The sequence below is a fragment of the Trichosurus vulpecula genome, chromosome 3, assembly GCF_011100635.1.
Source record: "Trichosurus vulpecula isolate mTriVul1 chromosome 3, mTriVul1.pri, whole genome shotgun sequence".
NCBI classification, from domain to species: Eukaryota; Metazoa; Chordata; class Mammalia; order Diprotodontia; family Phalangeridae; genus Trichosurus; species Trichosurus vulpecula.
The window spans coordinates 294736619-294760600 of record NC_050575.1 but is presented as its reverse complement, the minus strand read 5'-3'; the positions used below and the strand labels follow the sequence as shown (position 1 = coordinate 294760600).

General features: G+C 43.3%; 2 protein-coding genes across 3 annotated transcripts in view; one reads left to right on the top strand and one right to left on the bottom strand.

Annotated features, from left to right (window-relative positions):
• Nucleotides 1-15440, bottom strand: part of PEBP4 (phosphatidylethanolamine binding protein 4) — a 357304-nt gene extending 341864 nt beyond the window's left edge. The window contains exon 1 of the mRNA XM_036748622.1: nt 15276-15440. The gene's annotated coding sequence lies outside the window, so the exon portion shown is untranslated. The remainder of the gene's footprint in view (nt 1-15275) is intronic.
• Nucleotides 7439-23982, top strand: part of RHOBTB2 (Rho related BTB domain containing 2) — a 38984-nt gene continuing 22440 nt past the window's right edge. The window contains exon 1 of one of the 2 annotated variants that reach the window (XM_036748619.1): nt 7439-7635. In XM_036748619.1, coding sequence (XP_036604514.1) covers nt 7622-7635 — 14 coding nt within the window. In that variant the 5' untranslated portion in view covers nt 7439-7621. Of the gene's footprint in view, nt 7636-18764; nt 19449-23982 lie in introns of those variants that run through there. The other variant, XM_036748618.1, reaches the window with a different exon arrangement.

The following is a 23982-nucleotide window of genomic DNA, read 5'->3' as shown; positions in this document are numbered from 1 at the left end:
TTAATCTTTTTATGCTTTCATCTCTCTATTTATGGAGTTTGTCTAATTGTTCTCCCAGGTTCTCTTTGGGGATAGACCTTACAGGGAGGATCCTGTTTTACTGGTGTGAATCAAAAGGCCTTTCTCTTTTTCAATGACTTTCTACAACCCTCTATCCATTGTTTGCTATGAAGAGAGTGGTCATCCTGGGCACTTGGCCTCCCTCCCCCAAGTCTTTCACTCATTCCCTGGGATGCACAGCTAAATAAACAACCTGTGGAGAGCACTTGGGACTTTTCAGAATCCCTATTTAACAGCCCTATCTTTATTTTTTTTCCTCTCCAAAGAGATGCCAACACCTCGCGGAAAAGCTGTGGAAAAGCAAGTCTATTTTGGGGGTGATCTGGCAGTTCTTCCTCCTCAGAGCTTCTCACTCTTCACTTGGTAATGCCCAGGCACGAGGGCTGGGGAACTGAGGCTGCCCTCTTTCCTGAGCCTGGGATATGGACGAGGGGGGCTCAGAATCCCAGTTTGGAGCAAAAATCACCAACCAAAGCCAGAAAGTTCTCTGATTCTATCTTCCATGATTTATTTCTCTTGGGTGGGGTTTGAGATGTGTGTAAAAGGTTGGACTAGGTCTCAGGGGGAAGGGCCTGATAATTCCTTCTGATAATCAATCAATTTGTAAGTATTTCTTAAACATCTACTATGTGCCAAGCACTGTGCTAGGTGCTAGGAATACAAACACAAAAATGAAACATCCCCTGTCCTCAAGGAGTTTATGGCCTATGGGGAAAGACACCAGAGACATTCCATACCCCAAGCTGTAGAAATCTAGTAAACTGGAAGTAAGGGAAGTGAGGGAATGAAGGGTTAAGGATCCTTAGTCTGGAAACTCCAAGTCATCAGTTCAGTTCCTAGTGTTATGTGTCTAAATAACAATAATAATTATACTTCTGTGTTTCACTGGATCTGTGATCATCAGAGAAGGTGATGACCCACCTAGGTCTTCTTATGCCATGTGACAATTGTCTATATCCTCTTACAAATGTTCTGCAGTAGGCAATGGTCTTCATAATGTGCTAGAGTCTGTGTTCTGGTTCTTTCACCATTAATAACATTTGTTATTCCTTATTCTTGCTCCAAAATAGGCTCATCAAAAAATTAGAAGAAAAACAGATTGTGTATCTCTCACAGCTATGGGTAAGATATATATTCTAACCAAATGAGATAGAGGTAATTACAGAAGATAAAATAGCTAACTTTGACTACTTAAAACTGAAGAGCTTCTACACAGACAACATTAATTGCATCTAGGATAAGAAAGAAAATGGTAGAATGGGAAAGAAAAATCCTTTCAACAAATTACTCTGATAAAGGTTTAGTATCCAAGATACATAAACAATAAGTATATAAGGGCTGGAGTAGAATATATTATGTTTCATCTGATATAAGTAAGTCAGGGGCAGAAATCATGATCTCAGATAAAACATAAGCAAAAATAGACCTAACTAAAACACAGTAGGGGTAACTACATTTTGCTAAAAGGTACCATAGATAATGAATTAAGACTAATACTGAATATTTATGTGCCAAATGGCATAGTACCCAAATTTTTGAAAGAAGAGTTAAATGAATTACAGAAAGAAATAGACCGTAAAACTATACTAACAGGAGACCTTGATTTACCCCTCTAAGAACTAGATAAATCTAACCACAAAAGATATAATAGATCTCTGCAGAATATTAAATGGGAATAGAAAGGAATATACTATTTTCCTTGGCTGTACTTGACATCTTCACAAAAAGTGACCTTGTATTAGAATATGAAAACCTCACAAACAAATATAAAAAAGCAGAAATATTAAATGCACCCTTTTTGGATAATAATGCAATAAAATTACATTAAACAAAGGGCCTTGGAAGCATAGATTAAAAATTAATTGGAAACTAAATAATCTGATCCTAAATAACGAATGGGCCAAAAGATAAATCATAGAAAAAATAATTTCATTAAAGATAACAATAATGATACAGAATGTAAATATTTGTGGAATGCAGACAATATTTTTTAAAGTAGGCACCCAGGTCACCAAGACAGCTTTTTTGGCCTTGGTAAAGAGTATTATCTGAACCATGCTGGGAATAACTATTGCCATCTCCTTTCTGGTGCCTAAATAATGGGACATTGGCGACTTTCTTCATATCTTAGATGCTAAGTGTGAACTAGGTTGTGAGGCAGAGCTGTGACTAGGGGTAGGTACACCAATAGATACCAGAAGCAGAGAAATAATAGTTAACATTTACATGGTGCCTTAAGTTATGCAAAGGCATTCTTCCTACAAGACCCTGTAAAAATAGCAGTAAATCAGTATTATCCTCATTTTACAAATGAGGAAACTGAGGCCCAAAGAGTTTAAGTGATTTACCCATGATCAGAGAGCCTATTAAGTATGAAACCAGGATTTAAACCAAGGCTTCTCCTGTATCCAAGTTCAGGGCTCTTCACACTCTATCATATTGTTCCAAACGCAATGCTGATACGTCTTAATGCTCAATGCTTAGCAGAGTGCCTGTGGCACACAGTAGGCACTTAATAAATGTTTATCAACTGACTGACTGTTATTTATTAACATAGTACTTTCTGTGATAGCAAAAATTTGGAAACAGTCAATGCCCATTGATTGAGGAATGGTAAACAAATCACGGTACATGAGTGTAATGGAATATTACTGTGTTGTAAGAAATGTTGAATGTGATGACTACAGAGAAGCATGGAAAAATCTACATAAACTGAAACAGAGTGAAGCAACAGCAAGAAAACAACAGACACAGTAACTATTATGATATAAACGGAAAGAACAACCACACACAAAAAATCAAAAGTGAATGTTGCAGAATGATTAAAAACAAGCGTGGCATGAAAGAAGAGATATGACAAGACACTCCTAATCCCCCTCTCTGTGGAGGTGGGAAGTCTGCAGTTTTTATACATTGCACATCTTTTCAGGCTTTTTGAATGCATTAATTGGTCGTACTGATTTTTTCCTCTTTTTTAAACAACTAGTTGTTATAAGGTACGGTTCTCTGGAGTGGGGAGGGAAAAGGATACTGGGGAAAACTATGATGATGTAAAAAATAACATCAAGAAAAGCTTATTAAAAAATTCTGCTCTCCAGAATCTGCAGGTCTTGTGTGTGTGTGTGTGTGTGTCTGTGTGTGTGTGTGTGTGTCTGTGTGTTTGAAAAATCAAGTTATACATGTTACTGTGAAGACTCAAAGCCTCCAGTGAATTGTAAGATGAGGCAGAGAGCATAATTTTCAAAACCTTCTTGAGGATCAGAGCTGTCATTGTTATTCAGTCTTATCTGACTTTTCATGACCCCATTTGAGGTTTTCTTGGCAAAGATACTGGAGTGGTTTGCCATTTCTTTCTCCAGTGGATTAAGGCAAACAAAGATTAAGTGACTTGCCTAGGGTCACACAGCTAGTAACTGCTTATGGGTAGATTTGAACTCAGGTCTTCCTGAGTCCAGGCCCAGTGGCACTCTATCCATTATGCCACCTACCAGCTGTAATCAGGGCAGGGTAAATCAGGCTTTGATTTGGGGCACTGAATTTAACAATTGAGTTTTGCTTTCCTTAGGACCTGGGGCCTTCTGACCATGTAACATGTCTCCCACGATAGCCTCCTCTTCTAATTGGTGAGTTCTTTCTTTTTTTTTTTTTAATATTTTATTTTATTTTTTTTGCAGGGGGGGAAGGCAGGGCAATTGGGGTTAAGTGACTTGCCCAAGGTCACACAGCTAGTAAATGTGTCAAGTGTCTGAAGCTGGATTTGAACTCAGGTACTCCTGACTCCAGGACCGGTGCTCTACTCACTGCACCACCTAGCTGCCCCTGGTGAGTTCTTTCTAAGGACATTCATCTTGAGAACAAACCTAGGTCTGCCAACTTTCATTCCCCTATTGGCTATTCTTCCAAATCTCTGGTCTTCATCACCAGGACTCAGCAGCCTTCTCTTCCTTCTGGTCATTAAACATCCCTTTGCCATGCTGGACTTCTTCTGCCATTGATGAGTTCTTTCTAGTGGCCTCCCTCTTGGGGACTAGCCCAGTCTAGCTTTGCTTCTGATTCCATGGACTTTGTCACCATGTCCTGGCAGGTAACTTCTCTTTCCTGGTTCTATTTTTAAATTTCCTTTTTGGTGTTGTCTTCCTCCATTAGATCAGCTCCTAGAGGTCAAGGTTTCTTGACCTCCAAGAGGTCTCAATTTCTCTCTCTCTTTTTGCTTATATTTGTGTCTTCAGAACTTAGCACAATGCCTGACACATAGTAAATACTTAATAAATGTTTGTTGGCTGCTTGCCTACCTACCCCTGGCTAGCAGGGATTAATTAGTCAAGCTACTGTATAGCACATTCCTTCTCTCTCCTTCCATAGCCACATCCCAGGTAAGTTCTTCCTTGACTTTACTCTGGCGTACTCTCCCCACAGCATCCCACAGCCTCACTAAGTCCCGGGATCTCTATCTACAGGATCTGATGTCCCAATGTCTTTATCTCCATGCATCTTAATGTCCAAGGTCTCTTCCCATCCTACCCTCAACTGAATTTGTCTCTTTTTTTTTGAAGAGGCTTATAGGTATGTTTCATGCTGCTTGCCCTGGGTACCCAAATTGCTAGTTATTGCTTTGGTGAGGGCACACAAATGCCTGTCTCAGCACTGAAAAGCAGCTGGGGGGGAGGAAGAAGAGAAGACCTAAAGGTCATAGAACCATCGGAATGGAAGCTAGAAGGGACTGGAAAGATCATCTGGTCTCTGATCAACACAGTGAGTCACAATCACAGTGAGTAACAATCATGATGTCAAGCCAGTGAAGGTGGTGAGAAGTTAACTCTTAGCAAAGAGATGGTGGATTTTAGATGGAACATAAACAGGCAGCTCAATAGTGCAGTGGAGAGAGCTCTGGACCTGAAGCCAGGGAAGACTTGAGTTCAAATCTCACCTCAGACATTTGTTATAGGCAGGTCACTTAACCTCTCTTAGACTGTTTCCTCTTTAGCAAAATGAAGACCATAATAGCACTTATCTCCCAAGATTGTCATGAGGATCAAATAAGAGAACATACGTAAAGCTTTTTACAAACTTTAAAATGCTAGGTAGCACAGTGGATAGAGTGCTGGGCCTGGCATCAAGAAGACCTGAGTTTAAATCTGGCCTCAGACACTTACTAGTTGTGTGACCCTGGCTAAGTCACTTAACTCTGCCTCAGTTTCCTCATTTGTCAAATGAGCTTGAGAAGGCAATGGCAAATCACTCCAATATCTTTGCCAAGAAAACCCCAAATGGGGTCATGAAGAGTCAGACACAACTGAAATACGACTGGACAATAACAAAAATATTATAGGCATGGCCAATGTCTTGATTTGTCTGACTTTACTTCTTTGTGACGAGGGTGGGGACAAGGAGACTCAGTGGGAAATTATGGCAATGTTAAAAGCATCATTAAGACATTTATATACATACATACATATAAATATACATGTACACATACAGACATACGCACACACACAGACAGGTTATGGTTGGCAGTGACTTTCCTTGTCTTTCTTCTGCCCTATCCCTGCTTCCAGTGTTGTGTGTGGCAAGCTAGGGACCCAGGGCAAACAACATGAAACATACCTATAAGGCCTTAAAAAAACAAACAGACAAATTCAGTTAAGCTCAGCTCCCAACCTGTTCTGTTTCTATAGCTCTTAGACTTCCACTCAATAAGCTCTCCCCACTCCCTTTTTATGGAAGGAATGCTAGTCAGGCCTCTGATTTCTAGAAGTCTAGTTAGCCTCCTTTTCCATGCCTACTTGCCCTGATTTGTCAAATATTCCCCCAAAATATTTTCTTCTTAAATTAATTTTAGGAAAGTTACTGAGGTCTTGAAGGGGCTACATATATATGGGCAAGAATGCAGACATAATGGGTGGGGCTAGAAATATCTCAATAGAATCTCAGGGCTGGAACAAACCTCAAGGGCATCTAGTCCAGCCCATACTTGAACAGGAATCCTTTTTACAACATACCTGGCATTTGGTCATCTAGCCTCTGCCTTAGAAGCCAGGAGGTGGGCAGGGGAAGATCATTGCCTCCTGAGCCAACCTATTGTAACAATGGACAGCTCTAATTATTAGGAAGTCCTTCCTTGTAGTGAGGTGAAATCTGCCAACATAGTCCCCCACCCCAGCTCAGTTTTCTTTTCCAGATAAGCAGCGGCAATTACTTCAGTTGATTTTAGTATAGCAGAGTTTCCAGTCCCTGGGGCACAATGCCCTAGTCTGACCAAGAAAGAGTACAGCAGAACAACCGTAACCCCTACTAGACTTCTATTAATGCTTTCTCACCCTGAACTTCTCCTGTCTCCTCCCCTCCCCTCAAACTTCATCTCTCACCTCTACCTTAGCTTCTAAATCATCACCACCTTTACTAAACTCTAATATTAGGCTAGTATCTGATCTAAGGAAAAAAATTTCTCCCCAAACCAAAATGCAGTCTCTACCTCTTAGATATTCTCTTAGGATTTTAATGCCAAAGTCTACCCCCTCCTAATTTTATAATTAGAGAAACTAATGTCCCCAAAATTTAAATGAATCACCCAAAGTCTCTTGGGTCTTTGTTCTTCTGGTTCAATGCTGTTCCTCCTTCACCACCCCATTTGAGGGTCAGCCCCTAACTAACTATGACTTCAACATTCCATTCTGTTCAACAAACATCAGGTGGCCCAGTGGAACAGGGCTTGGAGTCAGAAGGACCTGAGTTCAAATTCAGCCTCAGACATTTACTAGCTATGTGACCCTGGGCAACTCACTTAACCCTATTCGCTTTAGTTCCTCATCTGTAAAATGAATTGGAGAAGTGTCTTTACCGTGAAAACCCCAAATGGGGTCAAGAAGAGTCAGACTGAAATTACTGAATGAGAAGCTCCTTCTATGGGTTTCTTGGCTAAAGCTCTTTGCTAGGCTCTGGTGATACACGATAAAATACCTAGAGAAGGTTACATTCTCCTTTGGCAGGGGTGGGAGTTGGAAAAGATATAATCTATTCACAGATAAGTATAATTCTTCCCTGTTCAATCTCCTTATCTCTGTGAATTACTTTTCTCCCAGAGCCAAGGGAGGCTATTTAGATAGTGAGACCTACTAAGACCTTTGATACTGGCCCTGGAGGAGTTGGTCGGAAGACACTTTGCCCTCACCAAGGAGTCCGAGTAAATTTTCATTTGCGATAGGTGAGGAGCCCCTCTACAGGATAAATGGGCATGTGATGTATATATCTAAGCATCCATGGTTGACTTCTCTTCTTTCCATTGATTTTCGAGGTTCAGATTTTTAGACTTCCATGAAGATGATGCAGGCCAGCTGGAGCTATAACTTTGGCAGTGGTTACTTCTTCCAGAGACAAGTGTGGGGAGTGACCAGAACCACATGAGGAGTTTCAGAGACCACCACCAGTTCTGCTTTGAAATTGTGGCGCTTTGGAAAAGAGACAGCTAGAGGTCAATGCAAGGGGAGAGGTCCTGACTCCGGAAGAGAGACAAAGACCAGGAGCCAAAAGTAAAAATCTATAGTTGCTGAGACTTCTACCAATTATGAATCCTATTAGGTGAGTAAGCTAGGAAACTGACCTAGCTCACTATCTTCCCTATTTTCCTTTGTTTCTAGACCATGATTCTGATCAGGTCTGGGTAACCGTTGCCTTATGCCTTCCCATGACTCATTAAAGACAGGGAAGTTGTTCCTCCCAAGTGTTGCAATAGATAGAGCACACTTATTACCTTAACCTCTGTCCTCCTTAGTCTTCTCTATTGTAAAGTGGGGATAATAATAATTGCATTTATCTCCCAGAGTTACTGTAAGGATTAAATGAGATCCTATTTGTAATGAACTTAGCATAGTGCCCAGCACATATTAAGTGCTTAATATATTCTTGTTTCCTTCCTTCCTTCCTTCCTTCTTTCCTTTCTTTTCTTTCTTCTTTCCTTCCTTCTTTCCTTCTGTCTTTCTTTACTTTCTTTCTTCCTTCTTTCTGTCTTTCCTTCCTTCCCTTCTTCCCTCCCCTACCACACTGGAAGATCTGTGAGGAAAAGCAGGAACAGATATAGGAAACATTTGAAGGTAGATGCCTCCTATTTCATTTTTTCCCCCATTTTATTCTATGTATGATAACCAGTGCTTCTTAAACTATGGCTCATGACCCCATATGGGTTAAACCCACAGTTTAAGAAGTACTGAAGGGGTCACTGGTGGAAAAAAGTTTAAGAAGCCCTGTGATGAACTATGTAATCATTGCATAATAAGTATCTGAATCTTATAAATGCAGGGGGCCATGAACTGAGAGAGGGGAGCTCAAATGAGATAATGCAAGCATACAAGCAATGTACAAATAGTATGTTTTATGTTTTGATATTTTGAAATACTTTGCAGGGTTGTTGTGAGGATCAAATTATTCATTCATTCAATAAACATTTATTAAGTGCCTGCTATTTACCAGGCACTGTGCTTAACACTGGGGATACAAAAAGAGGCAAAAGACAGTCCCTGACATCAAGGAGCTTATAATCTAACAGAGAAGACAACATTCAAACAAATATGTACAATGTGAGTTATATACAAGATAAACAGGAAATAATTAACAGAAGGAAACTCCTAGAATTAAGAGGGGTCAGGGAAAGTTAGGGGCAGCTAGGTGGCATAGTGGACAGAATGCCAGGCCTGGAGTCAGGAAAACATCTTCCTGAGTTCAAATCTGGCCTCAGACACTTTCTAGTTGTTTGACTCTAAGCAAGTGATTTAATCTTGTTTGCCTCAGTTTCCTCAACTGCAAAATGAGCTGGAGAAGGAAATGGCAAATCATTCCAGTATCTTTGCCAAGAATAGGGTCACAAAGGGTTAGACACAACTGAAAATGACTTAAAAAAAGGCTGCTTCATCATGTGAGAGAGGGGTAAAGGAAGATAAAGTGACAGAAGGTACCTGAGGAAGAGGGGAGAAGAGGGAGTTCACAGGAACTGACCTCAATTTTTTTCTGTAAAATGTGAGACAGTGGGCGGTGGGGTGGGAGTCATGGGAGGTTTGAGGGATGAAAAGGTTTGGAAGAACAGCTGTGGAGAATAGGATAATGAGCAGATCAGGGGGTATGACAGGATTTCCTATCAGTACTGAGGGCTCCATTGACTTTATGTAACATAAGTTTGTAGAGGACCCAGTCAGTATAGTCATGTGATTTTTTTCAACTTTCATTCAACAGAATATGTATAGGCATGAAAGGGACAAACAATAGGAGTGATCTAAGGCTAAGGCTTGGCTAGGAATAATCAGCTATATGATAAGGGGACTAGGGATTCAAGAGAAGAGGACAGTATACAGTTGAACTTGTTCACCAAGGAGTCAAAATGGGGAAAAGAGGAGAGTGGCTAGTGCATGGGGAGATGGCTTCAGCACTTAGCACAGTGCTTGGCACTATATAAATACTTATTCCCTTCTTCCCTTTTCAATGGTAGGGAAGGGATAAGTAAAATTGACCATATCAATAACAACAAAAATCATGATTATATTGATAGATGCATAAAAATTTTTGACAAAATACAGCACCCTTCCCATAAAAAAAAACAAAACACTAGAAAGCATAAGAATCAAAGGAGCTTGTCTTAAAATGATAAGTAGTAGCTATCCAAAACCAAGAGCAAGCGTTATCTGTAATGGGAATAAACTAGAAGCCTTCCTAGTAAGATCAGGAGTAAAGCAAGGATGTTCATTAACACCATTGTTATTCAATATTATACTAGAAATGCTTGTTATAGCAATAGGATAAAACAAAGCAATTGAAGGAATAAGACTAGGCAATGGGAAAACAAAAGTATCATTCTTTGCAGATAATATGATGGCATACTTAGAGAACCCTAGAGAATCAACTAAAAAATTAGTTGAAATAATTAACAACTTTAACAAAGTTGCAGGATATAAAATAAGCCCACATAAATAATCAGCATTTCTATAAATTGCCAAAAAAATCCAGCAGGAAGAGACAGAAAGCAAAATTCCAATCAAAATACCTGAAAGCAATATAAAATACTTGGGAATCTACCTGCCAAGACACACCCAGGAACTACATGACATTACATATTATAAAATACTTTTTGTATTACAATTACAAATATGATTACAAAACACTTTTCTCACAAATAAAGACAACTAGAAAAATATTAATTGATCACGGCTAGGCTCAGCCAATAGAATAAAAATGACAATTTTACTTAAATTAATTTACCTATTCAGTGTCATAATAATCAATCTGCCAAAGAATTATTTTGTAGAGCTAGAAAAAATAATTCCTCTGGAAGACCAAAAGGTAAAGGATATCAAGGGAATCAATGAAAAAATGTGAAAGAAGGTAGCCTAGCTACTATATTTCAACATTTTATTAATAATCATCAAAACAATCATCATTTTTATTACTAATTTTATTAATAATCATCAAAACAACCTGGTACTAAGAACTAGAATGGTAAATAGATTAGGTATGCAGTAAATGACCATAGTAATATAGTGTTTGATAAACCCAAAGATCCAAGCTTTGAAGGCAAAAACTCATCATCTGACAAAAATTGCTCGGAAAACTGGAAAGCAGTTTGGCAGAAACTAGATATAGACCAACACCTCATACCATAGTCTAAGTTCAAAATGGGTACATGATTTAGACAAAGCAAGAAATAGAGAGCATCATGGGAAGCAAAATGGATCATTTTGATTACATGAAATTTAAAAGTTTTTGCACAAAAAAACCAATGCAGCAAAATTAGAAGGAAAGCAGAAAAAAATTATTTTTACCACAAGTTTCTCCAATAATGTTCTCATTTCTCAAATACATAGAGAATGGATTCAAATTTATAAAAAATAAGAGCCATTCTCCAATTGATAAATGGTCAAAGGACATGAATGGACAGTCGTCAGGAGAAGAAAATAAAGCTATCAATAGTCACATGAAAAAATGCTCTAAATCACTATTGATTACAGAAAAGCAAACTGAAACAACTCTAAGGTACCACCTTACACCTATCAGATTGGCTAACATGACAAAAAAGGAAAATGACAAATTCTGGAGGGGATGTGAGAAAACTAGGACACTCATGCACTCTTGGTGGAGTCGTGAATTATTCCAACCATCCTGGATAACAATTTGGAACTATATCCAAAGAGCAATAAAACTGCATACCCTTTGACCCAGCAATACTACTATTAGGTCTGTATCCCAAGGAGATCAAAGGGAAAGGAAAAGGATCTGTATGTACAAATATATTTTAACAGCCCTTTTGTGGTGGCAAAGAATTGGATTGAAGGGATGCCCATCAAATATTATTGTGCTATAAGACATAACAAGGGGGATAGTTTTAGAAAAACCCAGAAAGACGTATATGAACTGATACAAAGTAAAGTGAGCTGAATCAGGAGAATATTGGCATAGTAACAGCAACATCGTAAGGATGATCAACTGTGAAAAACTTAGCTACTCTTATCAATACAATGATCCAAGACAATTCCAAAGGACCCATGATGAAAAATGATATCTGCCTCCAGAGAGATCTGATGAATTCATTTGATCCTCACAATCACTCTGGGAGGTCGGTACTATTATCCCCATTTTACAAGTGAGAAAATTGAGGCAAAGCTTAAGTGACTTGCTCAGAGCCCTGTAGCTAATAAGTATCAGAGGCTGGATATAAGCTCAGGTCGAATACTACCACTTATCTATTTCATTTCAATATTTCATTTCATCCACTAGATTAATTTCAGCCCCAGCCAGTGAAGATTAATCCAAACTGCTTAGCACCACTGGCAAAGTATGGCTTTGGGAGCAGAAATACAGTCTGGGTGTTTTCGGGATGAATGGCCTTTGGTGGCCAGAGATACTATACCAGTGCCAGTGAAAAACTGACAAGATCACTAGGCTGGTGGATTAAGCAGAGCACCACCTAGCAGGCAATTCAGATATTTCACATGCCCACTTTCTGAAGCCTGAAGGAAGCCAGTACTGGAGGAAGCCAGTGTCATGAATGCCACAAATAAGGGAGCTATGAAGACAAAGGAGAAGGGATAAAACACTTTTTCAGCTGAATGGCTCAGAGACTTCTACAATAGGAAATAAGCAATGAACTAAGCCTAAGAAAGGTAAGGATTGTTTTCCAAGTAGGAGATACTGGGAGATGTGGGAAATGGAAGATCTGGCTTGGAGAACAGCTAGATTGACTAGTAGAGTGTGGGAAGCTATGTGAAGTACTGCAGAAATGCAGTTTGAAGAGAGATTAGGAGGGCTTTAAATGCCAGCCTAAGGAGTTTTCATTTTACCTTACAGGCATTGGGAAGGCCTGAAGGCTTTTGAGTAGTCCATAATTAAACAGTTATTAAGCACCACATATTTGCCCTACTGTGCTTAATGGCAGATAAAAAAAGAAGGCAAAAGACAGTCCCAGCTCACAATATAATCAATATAATGGAGGAGTCAATAGGCAAATAAATACCTACGAACAGGCTATATATAGGATAAATAGGAAATAATTAAAAGAGGGAAAGCTCTAGAATTAGGAGAACTTGAGAAAGGTTTTATAGAAGATGGAAATTTAATTGAGGCTAAAAGGAAGTCAGTAGGAAGAGAGCAGAGCCCAGAGATGTCTTGTTTATGGAATAGCAAGGAGGCCAGTGTCACTGGATGAAAGGAAAGTTATGGGGTGGGGTGGGGTGGAGGGATCTGGGTTTTGAAGGGCTTTGAATGCCAAACAAAGAAATTTGTGTTTTTTTCTGGAGTTGATAGGGAGCAACTGGAATTTATTGGGGAATGGGATGGGGTGTGTAGATAACATAGTTGGACCTGTACTTTAGGAAAATCACTTTTGTGGCTGAATGGAGAATGTATTGGAATAGTATAGAGAGACCCACCATCAGGCTATTTCAATAATCCAGGTATGAGGTGATGAGGGCCTGAAGAGGAGACAAAAGGGCATATTCAAGAGCTGTTGCAAAGGTGAAGTCAACAGTCCTTGGTAACAGATTAGGGCGGGGGGGGGGGGGGGCTGGGGGGGGGGTGGAGAAAAGCATAGTGAGGATGATACCTTGATTGTGAGCCTGAAGGACCAGGAGGAAGATGGTACCCTCCACCAATAGTAGGAAGGTGTTGGGGGTATTTAGGAAAAAAAGGTAACAAGCTCAGTTTTGGACCTGTTGAATTTTGGATGTCTACTAGACATCTATTTCAAGAACAGAGGAGTGATATAAATAGACATGTTTTAGGAAGACTATTTTTGACAATTTTTATGAAGGATTGAGAAAGAAAAAATATGAGAGAAAGCCTGGTCGCTCATTCTCAATTGAGATCCCTTGCCCCCTCTACTTTACCATTGTAATATATGGCTGCTTTCCCTAGGGTCCCACCTAGTAAGAGGGTTTGTCTTGCTCAAGGATCCTAAGTTAGGAATGCAGGTTTGAGGCCTAAACGGTATACTTCCACCCACCTGGCTTGACTACTTTTCAGAGTAAATTAACATGTGCTCACTCACTCTCCACCGTCTTCCAGCACTAAATCATTCCTTGTCCCTCTGTACCTGGAGTCCCCTGGGTACGGAGAGAATGGAAGCTCAAAACAAAGCCTGATTCAGCCTCCAATTCCCCTTGTGAATACCCTTTGTGGCCTTGTCCTATCCATTCCCAATTTCCTGAGCTGGCACCTTACCCAAGAGAGGACAAGAGAGATTTGGGCTGATCTCTTTGTGAAGACATGACAGTATTATAGTGACTTCTGGATGAGGAGATGGGCATTTCCCTGGCCTAATCATGTGGATTCCTCGAAGTTTACAGTGATTCATTAAAAGGGTAGACCAAAATCTCATCCATCCCTGCCAGAACTCTGTATGGACAGTAACTCTGCTTCTGTAGGCAGCTGGCCCTGAACTTTGCCTCCTGGGCATAGGGGTTGTGGTGCCGTGAGCCTCAGGTTCTCTAGGGATAGGGGAGGGTGCTAGTAGATGCCAAATTTGCCTACAGGGAGATGCAGAATTTTACTGAGCTTCCAGGTGCTGCAGCATTTACTAAGAGGGGTGCAGAGGTTAGGGCTTTCAAATCCACTAAGGGTTAAATTTAGAGAGCGCATCCAAATTTTGTTTTCTGCAGTACAAGAGAGGAGAAGGGTCAATTTAGCTTTGTTTGAGATTAAACAACTATGTAGAGAGTCACAAAAACATGAACATTTGGCATGACCAACAACATAGCTTCCTTCTGACATTTCCATGAAGGCCCTTGGGCCTCTTTCCCTTCCTGGTTCTTTGTCTTCCCACCCCTAAAGGCATTATCCAAGCTGTGGGATGGAGATCTTTTCCTAGGGCTCAGGGGAATGTTCAGTGGTGAGCAGAAGTTGTGATTCAAGACTCCAAGAGGGTGACTGAAGAGTCTGGCAGAGGGGGACAAGTTAAAATGCAGAGGGGGAGGAAGAGTGGGCAGAAAAGCAAGGGAACAGAGAGGAAACTACATTTGTTACCCCATAATAAACACAGAGGAGGGAGCAGCAACCAAGGTGCTTCTGGTCAGAGACTCTGCTATGTTTTAGCTGCTGAGCAGCCCAGTTTCCAAGACACAATTTACATGAGTTTATACTTAGGACCATCCCTGAAGAGGGACCAAGGGTAACAAAACAGCTGCCATTTCTTGCCTGATCTGGTAGTCACTGTCAAGGTTGGCATGGGTGCATGGTTGGGGAGTAGTGGACAGTTTTATAATCTAGAGCAGGGAGTCTTTAACCTTTTTTTTAGATCCCTTGGGTAGTCTGGTGGAGTCTATGGACCCCTTCTAAGAATAACTTTTTAAAAATCGTGATTGATGAAAAAGCTAAATTTTAGTTATTGATCAGTGGAAATAAAAATGTAATTTTTCACCACCCAAATTCACAGACCCCCTAAACTCCATTTAGGTCCATGGTCCATGGATATGTTAAGAATTCCTGCTTGAGGGAATATTTAATTTTGCAGTCAGCTAGGGAAATATGAGACCTAGGATAACACAAAGCAGTGTTTTCTTTTGGTGGCTTGACTGTTTTTGTCTTAAATTTGCTCTGCTCTGTTCTCTACACATCTGAACCCTGAGAACACTCTTAGAAGCAAAACCATCCCTTATCTATGCTCCTCCTTCCTCCCAACAACTCCCCATGGTCAATACCTCTTTTTGGACAAAATTAGAGGGATGAAATCTTGGCTCAAGTCCTACCTTGGTTTAGTCCTGCGTACCTTTCTCTGAGGCTTTTTGACAGGGAGAGACTGATTCTGAGTAGGCCCATCAGCTTGGTTCCCCCAGACCCAGCAGGAAGCCCCCTCTTCAGGGGGAAAGGAAAGTCTGGTGCTGAAAGTTGTAGTCACAGCAGGGTTCTGATCTGGATAAACATATTAGAGTTGGGGGCGGGGCTGACTCAGGAATGAGACCCTGCTCACTGCTGCCAAGAACTTTGCCTAGCTGCCCCAGGCAAATTCTGCTCCCCTGGAGCCAATAAGCCAGATCACGGGGGCAGGGCATTATTACCCTGTGATCCAGTAGGAGAAGAGAGCTACAAAGTTGTAGCCCTGCAGATGCTGGACTTGGGAAATAAACTGCAATTATGATCCACCCCATGGAGCCATCAGCTTTGTTCTAAGCAGAGATTTAGGAAGGGTGGAGAAGAGAGAGAAGGGGAGGAGGGAGGCCAGGAGATTTTCTGGGGGGAAAAAAATTAAACCACTACACTACCCTCTCTCTTGCCTGACTTTGAAAATAATCTAACCCAACAAAAACCAGGGTTCTTTCAGTGGTTGCTGAGGTGGCTTGTGCTATGGAGATAGAAGCTCCTGCTTTATGGGTTAGGTGAGGTGCTGGGTGTTGGGGCAAAACAGGGTGGGTTGGGGGGCTTCTGCAGAGATATGGCTCTCCTAGAATAGTTCTATTCCTGTGGGATGGAGGTTGCAGAGCAAAGAGGAGAGAGGAAGCAAATGCAGCTAGATTTGGGTTTGAACTGTTTAGGGTGTTGAATTGTCTCGTGCAATTTGGGCTGGATTGTGCCTTGGCCTTTGATGTTGTCCTGAGATTCAGAAAGGGGAGGGAAGGGGAGGAGTAAGGGTGAGGGAACAGTCTTGGCTGGGCTGGGTAGTGAAAAAGTGTCACACCAGCCAAAAGCAGGGTATACAGAATGAGGACGAGTTCAGTGGCTGGTCTCTGCATCTTCTGGTCTGCATGGCAACAGGGGATAGATGAGACCTGTAGCATCTTGGCTGACGACGCTGAGCTCAGTTTGAAGGTGATACTCAGAGGGATGTGGAGACTGTGCTGAGGGTATAGGAAGAAGGTAGAACTAATGATCTCTAAGGTTCCTGCTCTCACATTCTCTGATCCTATGGTTCTGTGAGGGAGTGTCTGAGGATAATGTATGATGAGGTCTGAGGATGAAGGAGGAAGAGGTTTATGCTGTGAGTCTTGAGAGACTTTGGGAAGGGTTGACCAAACTCAAAGAGTGTTATGTGGGGGGGGGGGGGGCGGGCAGGGGTTTGTAGGCGAGATGGGATGGTGGTGGTAGTGGTACTGTGTGGAATTCTAAACGGAAAATCTTCAAAGTTGGGGGTTATTGAAAAGAATTGTAATGTGGGGAAGCCGAGGATTGTAAGAAGGGACTGGCTGTAGGAACAGGTCAGTGGTTGGACGTCAGCAAAACTAGAGGTCTGATCAGACTACTTTGGTCAGTGGGGTGGGGGAGGAGGAGCATCAGTCTGACTTTGTCTGAGCTGACTGTTGGAAGTAAGGATCCCAGGCAGCACCTGCATTTTGTCAGCATTTCATCCCCTCTACCAAATCAGAAACCTTAAAGGAGCAGGGCTCCACAACTTGTTTCCGAACTCCTGCAATGCCCTCCCCTGCCCTCGGGCCACCTTCTGAAGTCGCTGGGATGGTGGCTGAACTAGTGAGCTTTAAGTCGTCGCAAAGGTCCTTGCCCCCAGAGCTGTACTTTTACGTGACTCTGGTGACGGTTCAGCTTCCTGTTATGCCCCCACCCCTTCCCGTAAGGCTGGGACTTCAGCCTGGAGGAAAACCAGTGGGGTATCTGGAACCAGAAGGAAACTAGCTGTTTACAAGAAATGCTCTATACCCCCTCCTGTGGATGCATGTGGATTGCTCAAACGTGATGTATGCTTGAACCCAGCAAATCATTAGGAGCTTCTGAGACCACAGGGACTATGGTTGTCAGAAAACGAACATGGGGGAGGGATTTACTGGTGGATACTCTAGGAGGGTTGCATTCTACTTGGGTGGAGGGAGTTACCGGAATGGACGAGACCTGTATCCTGTAAAAGATTACAGTCACGTGAGCAGGAATTTACATCACAAAGCCTAAGGTAGATGTGTTGGTGTGTGGAAGTGATTTCGGCAGTTAGGTGCCAACTAGTTGGAATTTAAATCTGTGGGTAATCTATATTCGAATAATCAGGATTTGACTGCACTATTTTCTTTATTTTAGTAAGGACCATAATGTAATACCAGGCACATATGTGGGAATGTTCATTTGAGACCTAAACACATTATTATAATTGAACTTCTTCCATTCCTCTGAGAAAGAGGGTTTGAGGGATAAATACACCTCTACAGGTCCGGAGAATTTAGGTATAATCCTCCCTACCGGAAGGCCAGGGTATGGATTATTTGACCTCTGGAAGTGTTCTCTAGTCCTCAAATTCTAAGGGGCTCACTGTTTTGTTAATAGAGAAACAGACTCAGTAGAGGGAGATTGGATTTCTGACCTCTGGAAGTCTCTACTTCTCAAATTCTAAGGGTCTTATTGTTGTCCAAATGGATAAACACACACAGATGAGGAATACTGGACTTTCATAGAGTCACTTATTAAACTAAGGGTTAGGGCTAGGGCATTGACTAGTGCAAGGGTTCTTAACCTGGCGACCATAGATCCCTTGGAGGGATTTCAGAGGATGCATGAGAAAACAATTACATCTTTGTTTTCTCTAAACTCTAACTATATTTCTGCATTTCCTTCAATTATTTAAAAACATTATTCTGAGAAGAGGTCCATTGGCGTCACCAGACTGCCAGTGGGGCTCATTACATAAGGTTCGGAACCTTTGGAGAAATATCTGATTGGCTTGCCTTCACTACTCCTTAGAGAACAGCTGAGGAAGCTCGGGGTAGGGGTGGAGAAGGACACGTCTTGGAAGGGAAGATAAATAAGGGAAATGAAAGTGTGAGGAAGGGGCCAGTGGATTGGGGAATGAGGACCGAGGACTAGGGGATCAGAGGAATTAAGATGTAGGCAAAGGTTTGAGGTGGCATGCAAGGAGAGAAGCAACAGTAGAGAGGTTGCAAAGGGGCCTAGCTGTCAAAAGTCTGCTTTGCACTAGGAGTCGGGCTCCGTTTTAGCAAGGAAGGGAGAAAAAATACGAGTTAACCCAAGTCTGCGGACGTCTTTTTGGCCACCAACAGAATAAAGGGTAGAAGAGGTGTGAGATGCTCCACCTCTGCCGAGGCTGGAGGGTTAGCTAAGACCAAGAAACCCGCTCAGGGAAGCAGGTGACCAGAGGCTGAGCGGAGGGGGTAGGGGATGGCTGTATCTCCCGAGGCGCGAGGAAGGCGGAGTTGGGGTGGGGGGGGCGGTGAGCGAAGGGGGCGGGAGCATCCAATCCCTTTCTCTGTTCTCTCCCATTCTCTCTCCCCCTCCCCCACCTCTGCACCAATGGAGACGCACGATGGGCGGACCCCGTCACAACCGCCGTTTCTGGGTGTGATTTTTTTTTTTTTTTTGTGAATGGAAAAAAGGAGGTCGCCCGGCAGGTCCCGAGACTGCAGCACAAGGCAGCTTCTCTGCGCCGTCACTGCAACCGGAGTGGACCCCGGCGCGGACAAACCGGCGCGGACAAACCGTTGCAACCTCGCCCCTCCCTTCCTTCCTCCCTCCCTCTCTGTCTCTGCTCACCACGGGCGAAGGAGGGGAGCGGGCTAGGCCGGGCAGTGACCGATCACGCTGCCCTCGGACCCCCGCCGCGGTGCCCGTGACCCTGAGCTCCCCGCGGCGTCGCCGCAAGCTGCCACTGCCTATGACCCTGAGCGCCCCGGGGCGCTACTGCTGCTGCCCATGACCCTGAGCACCCCGCGCCCGCGGAGATGCTGAGGATACTCGAGAGGCCGCGGCTGCAGTGCCCAGTGCCCGGGGACCGCGCCGCTGGCTCAGCCGTCCAGCCGGGCCCAGCCGGCCTGCTGCTGGGAGCCAGCCTCATCTAGGACCATCCTCAGGCCCCGGCCGCCGCATCCTATCTGCACGCACGGGATCGACCCCGGCCACTCACTAAAATGAATGTGTTTTGCAGGACGAGGTGTGATCCTTGCCCTCCACATTACCCAGTCACATGTAGCGGTGTAAGTAAACGACTAATTCATTTTCTTGGTGGTGGCCAGCAGACCTCGCCCTCCTGCCTACCTTGTCCTCCTCTTTCCCTCTAACCACCCCTCTTCCCCATTTTTTGTGTCTAATCATTCCCACCCGTCGCCCCCAGGTCCCCTAGCAATGTTGCTTGGTTGGGCCGGTGGATTTCTTGGGTGGGGAGGAGGAGGTGTGGAACAACCTTTTCCGGGTTTCATAGAGAAACGGAGCCGCCTTTACTCCATTGGTGTTTATGCCGATTCTCCTTTTATTTATTTATTTCGTGTGTCTGCGTGTGTGTGTCTGCGTGTGTGTGCGTGCAGGACAGCATATCCTCAAAAAAGAAAGGAAGAAAGACACCCCAGATTGGTAGAGATATTTTGTAACTGTCAGCTGGATTCTTTCTCTTAGCTGCCGGCCTAGGAGGCTCGGAGCTTGCAAACTAGTACGGAGACGTCCTTTCAGGTTTTGCACCTTGGCATTTTTCTGCGCCTAAAAATGTCGGTGGCGTTACTTGGTTTTTTTTTTTTTTGTATGTTTGTTTTACTGGCAATTTTTTTTCTGAAATAATGCTCTTATTTAAAAGAGAGCTCCGGGCCCTGCCTTCCTTTCAGTTCAGTATGTTGGATGCATCTTACATCTCTACCTGTTCCAGAAATATTTCTGGGTTCTAGTAAGAACTACTTTTAATAAAGACATCATACTCTCCCTTTATTTTTCAGGGCTCTCCTTTCCTTTTTTCTTGTGTAAGATGCAGGATACGGGAGATTCTCGGGTGGGTTGCTAGGAGACAGACTAGGCTCCCTGGGAAATTCTGTAGTTTCCTTGACAACCAGGGATTGGGGCAGCCTCTAATGAGCAGAGATTCTTATGCTGTGGGTGGGGAAAAAGGGGGCTTTTCTGGGTTCTAATAAGTGGGGGGTGAAGTTGAGATAGGAACCCAATGAAAGAAGAGTCTAAATAGATCAGGTCTTGTGGGACTAGACTGAACACAAAGATGTAGGGAGGCATAGTGAGGAAAGCCTGTAGAGGAGCAGTAAGGGTTTTGGGGGAGGGGGCTGCTAAAAGATGGTTTGTATTTGATAAATAAGGAAGAAGGAGGTAAATAGGGGTTCATAATCTCTAGAATGGAAAGACTCAAAATTGCATATTGGGAGTTGGGGGAGGAAGATCAGTAACTGAGTCTAGTAGGGTTATTAGGAAAAAGTCTAGAGGGCAGACAAGAAGAAGAGATCCTCAGAGGGAACAGAGGTCATTGAGTACCACCCATAGGAGCAAATTAATAGAACTCACATTGTAATACATTAGGATTACTATCATGTGCTGATAATTGTAGTAATACAACAGTATGGTAGTGTTTTGCAATAGAAAGTGGTTTCTGTGTCTCAGATACAGGTCCCCATTTAAAATAGGCCTGATTATGCTACCAGTGGCCTGACTTAATTGGGCCATCCTATATTATAGAGGGAGATGTAATTACATATATAGATATGGAATCTAGTATTATATAATGCCAGCATTACATAATAAGAAAAGTAGCTCCTTTCATCCCAGAAGCTCAAAGCAATTTGCTGATATGAATTAACCAAGACCCAGGGGACCTCATGAAGTTCTCATCTCCATTTCCCAAAAGGGGAGGCCACGTGCCCTCCAGGGAAGTGAAGTGGTTAGGAAGTGAAGGGCTTGGTCCCTCTCTGAGCCAGTTTCCCTATTGAAGCTAGGCAGTGAACATTTTTTTAACTGGAGAGATATAGCATAGGTTGGAGCTAGAGGGTAGCAGAATAAGAAGGGAGTCGGGTATAAGAATAAGAAATTGAAAGGAGCCCTGGAGAGTGGATGCCCAAGGGGAATTTTAGATCAGACCCAACTCCAATAAATCTTCATGTTTGATTTTACAGTATAGGACTTTTTCCTCCCCCCTCCCCCCACTTTGCTTCTCCTTAAATGTGGCTCATGTGGAAGTCACCTCCCATTGGAGTTTGACTCTCTAAGTGCTACCTCATTGGTTAGCTATCCTCTGCTTAACTCCAGTGTTGCATAAGTTTTTCTTTGCCTTTTTTTTTTCTTTAAATCAACAAAACCTCTGAGTCCAGAGAGGAGGGTGGCTTTGCTAGTCTCCTGGAGTCCAGTCTGGGCAGGAAGGCTGAAAACACTGAAATATAGCTAGATTTTTTAGCTTAACTTAAAAGCCCAGACTCAAGAGATTCTTTCTCTTTTCACTAACTTTTTCTCTTTTCCTGGGCCTAGAGGTGTCTGGGAGAAAGTGACTCCTGGATTTTTCCATGGCAATCATTTTAACTTGGCATATTTTTTTTTCAATCATCTCAAAGCTTTTCTAAAGTACCATTAGATATCCTATTTACTAAAGAATTTTCCTCATGTAAGTTCCCACCTCTCTGCCTCCTCCCCAACCTTCCATCCAAAGCACCCTCCACCCAAGTTCATAATCACGAAAGCACCTAGAAAGCACCTACTAAGTGAACTGTACCAGGGGCTTGAATGAGAAGGACAAAACTGAAACTGTGACTTCTCTCCTCTCTAGTCAGCTTCCTTACTTTTATATCAGAAACCCCCCTTTTAGAGAGTGTTTCTTGTTAATGGGATAAAGAAAGAAGGAAAGAGACTCTTCCCAAAGGGGTAGAGCTAGGTCTGGGGAGTAGAGGAGGAATCAGGACTGCAGAATGAGTTTGTCATTCTGAGTAGGGCCATCGGTCTGGTGCCAGGCCAGTAGGGGCATGTGTGGTGGGGCAGGGGGCATTGTCAGGGTGTGGACTACTTTATGCTAATGGGATAGGGTGAGCTGGGAGGAGAGAACATCCCTGGAAAAATCCCTGCTGTACTTTTTTGCTCAGATGCACCCACTCATGAAAGCCTCCGTTGCCATTGTTACTTGGATATTTTGGTTCTGCATTCCTGCACGTTGGCACAATGTTACAGCATCCCAGGAGCCTCACAGGAATGTGGGAGCTTCTACTCCCTCCCTCTCAAGCTGGCCTTTAGGGTTAGATGGGTTAGGGAGACAGGACTATGGACCTCTTGAAATTCTTTTCTGCTTTTGTTGAACCAGGAAGGGTTAATCCAGTTTGCTCCAGCTTCCAGAATTGCCTGGCTTGCCTTTCCTGCTCTCTACATACCTGGCATAGCTTTCATATCCTGAATCCCCTCTATGCCTCCCTTACCCTTTGTAACTTGCATGCATATATACACCCTTTATGTCCTAAACACTTTGTACCCCATGCACCCCCTGCATACTGTTCTCTGTTCTGCATTCCGTGAACCCCTTGCACACTGTGCATGGCTTGTCCTGTATATGCTGCACTCCCTGCACCTCCTGGCTGCATCTCACAGCCTGTGTGGCCTGCGTACCCTGCACAGCTTTCTCACCATGCATGGCCTGCCCACCCTGCCTCCTGACTACACCCTATATGACATACATGCCTGCAGGAGTACTTGGGCACAGTTCTGGCTCAGATTTTTTACTTTTACCCAAGCCCTTCCCATTGGAGTGAATTCTCAGGCTGCCATTGTAGAGCCTGGTAGGCATTGTTCCCTTGAGCTGGGGGCCTCCTCATGCTACCTTTTTAAGTGTCTCTGTGAGACATGGACACAAAAACTTTCTGCTTGTTTATCTGAGTGATGACTCCCCTCTCCTGCTTCTGGAGTTAACGCTCAGCTCAGGAGAGGGGGAAACTGAGGCAAGGGTCAAGTGGAAGAGTAGTCACTACCTACTCTGTGCTTGATCTAGTAGTTCAGACTTGGGGGTCCCTGATATGCTGTTTGATTGAACATCCCTACTTGAAACAACCTGTCAGTGCAGGGAGCCTCCTGCCAGGGGCTCTCCAGTGACTGTGACTTTCAAAATGAGGATTTTTTGCTAAATGAGTGGAAAGCATCTATGGGAGCTCAACTTCAGTTTCCTGGAACCAGGACATAGGATGTCTGAGTGAGATGCTGAGGTAGGAGTCATGGGAAGGGCCGCAGGTTCTGAGAACAGGCACAAGCATCAGCAGATGGGGCTTGACAGCCTTTCCAACTTTGCCCTCATCACCATCCCTGGGTCCCTGATCAAAACATCCAGGCAGCTTGGACAGACTGGGTAGTGGTGGGTTGGCGCAGTGAGAATCCTGAGTTCTATCTAGTGACTCTAGAAGCTTCCCCAGCCTAGGCTGTCAAGAAGAGGGAGAGGGAGAGGGAGAGGGAGAGGGAGAGAGAGAGAGAGAGAAACTCCTGAAGCAGCATAAGCTAGGACCCTGGGGAAAGGGGAAAGGGCTGCTAGCCCCAGGAAAGGCCTGGTGGGAGTTTGCAAAAGAAAAATGGAGGGGGAAGGGAGAGCCTGCTGCTGGCTTTGACAAGTCCATTAAATTTTAAAGTGGTTCTGCCTCCGTGCATGCTGGGAAGGGGTGGGGACCTGGCTGAGCCTTCATCTTCTCTCAGCTGTTTGCTGTTCTGTTGCCACCGCTGCGCTAGAAAGAAGAGGGCAGGGTAGAGCAAGGGAGGAGGGAGAGAACCTTGTCAGACTGGCACTCCTTT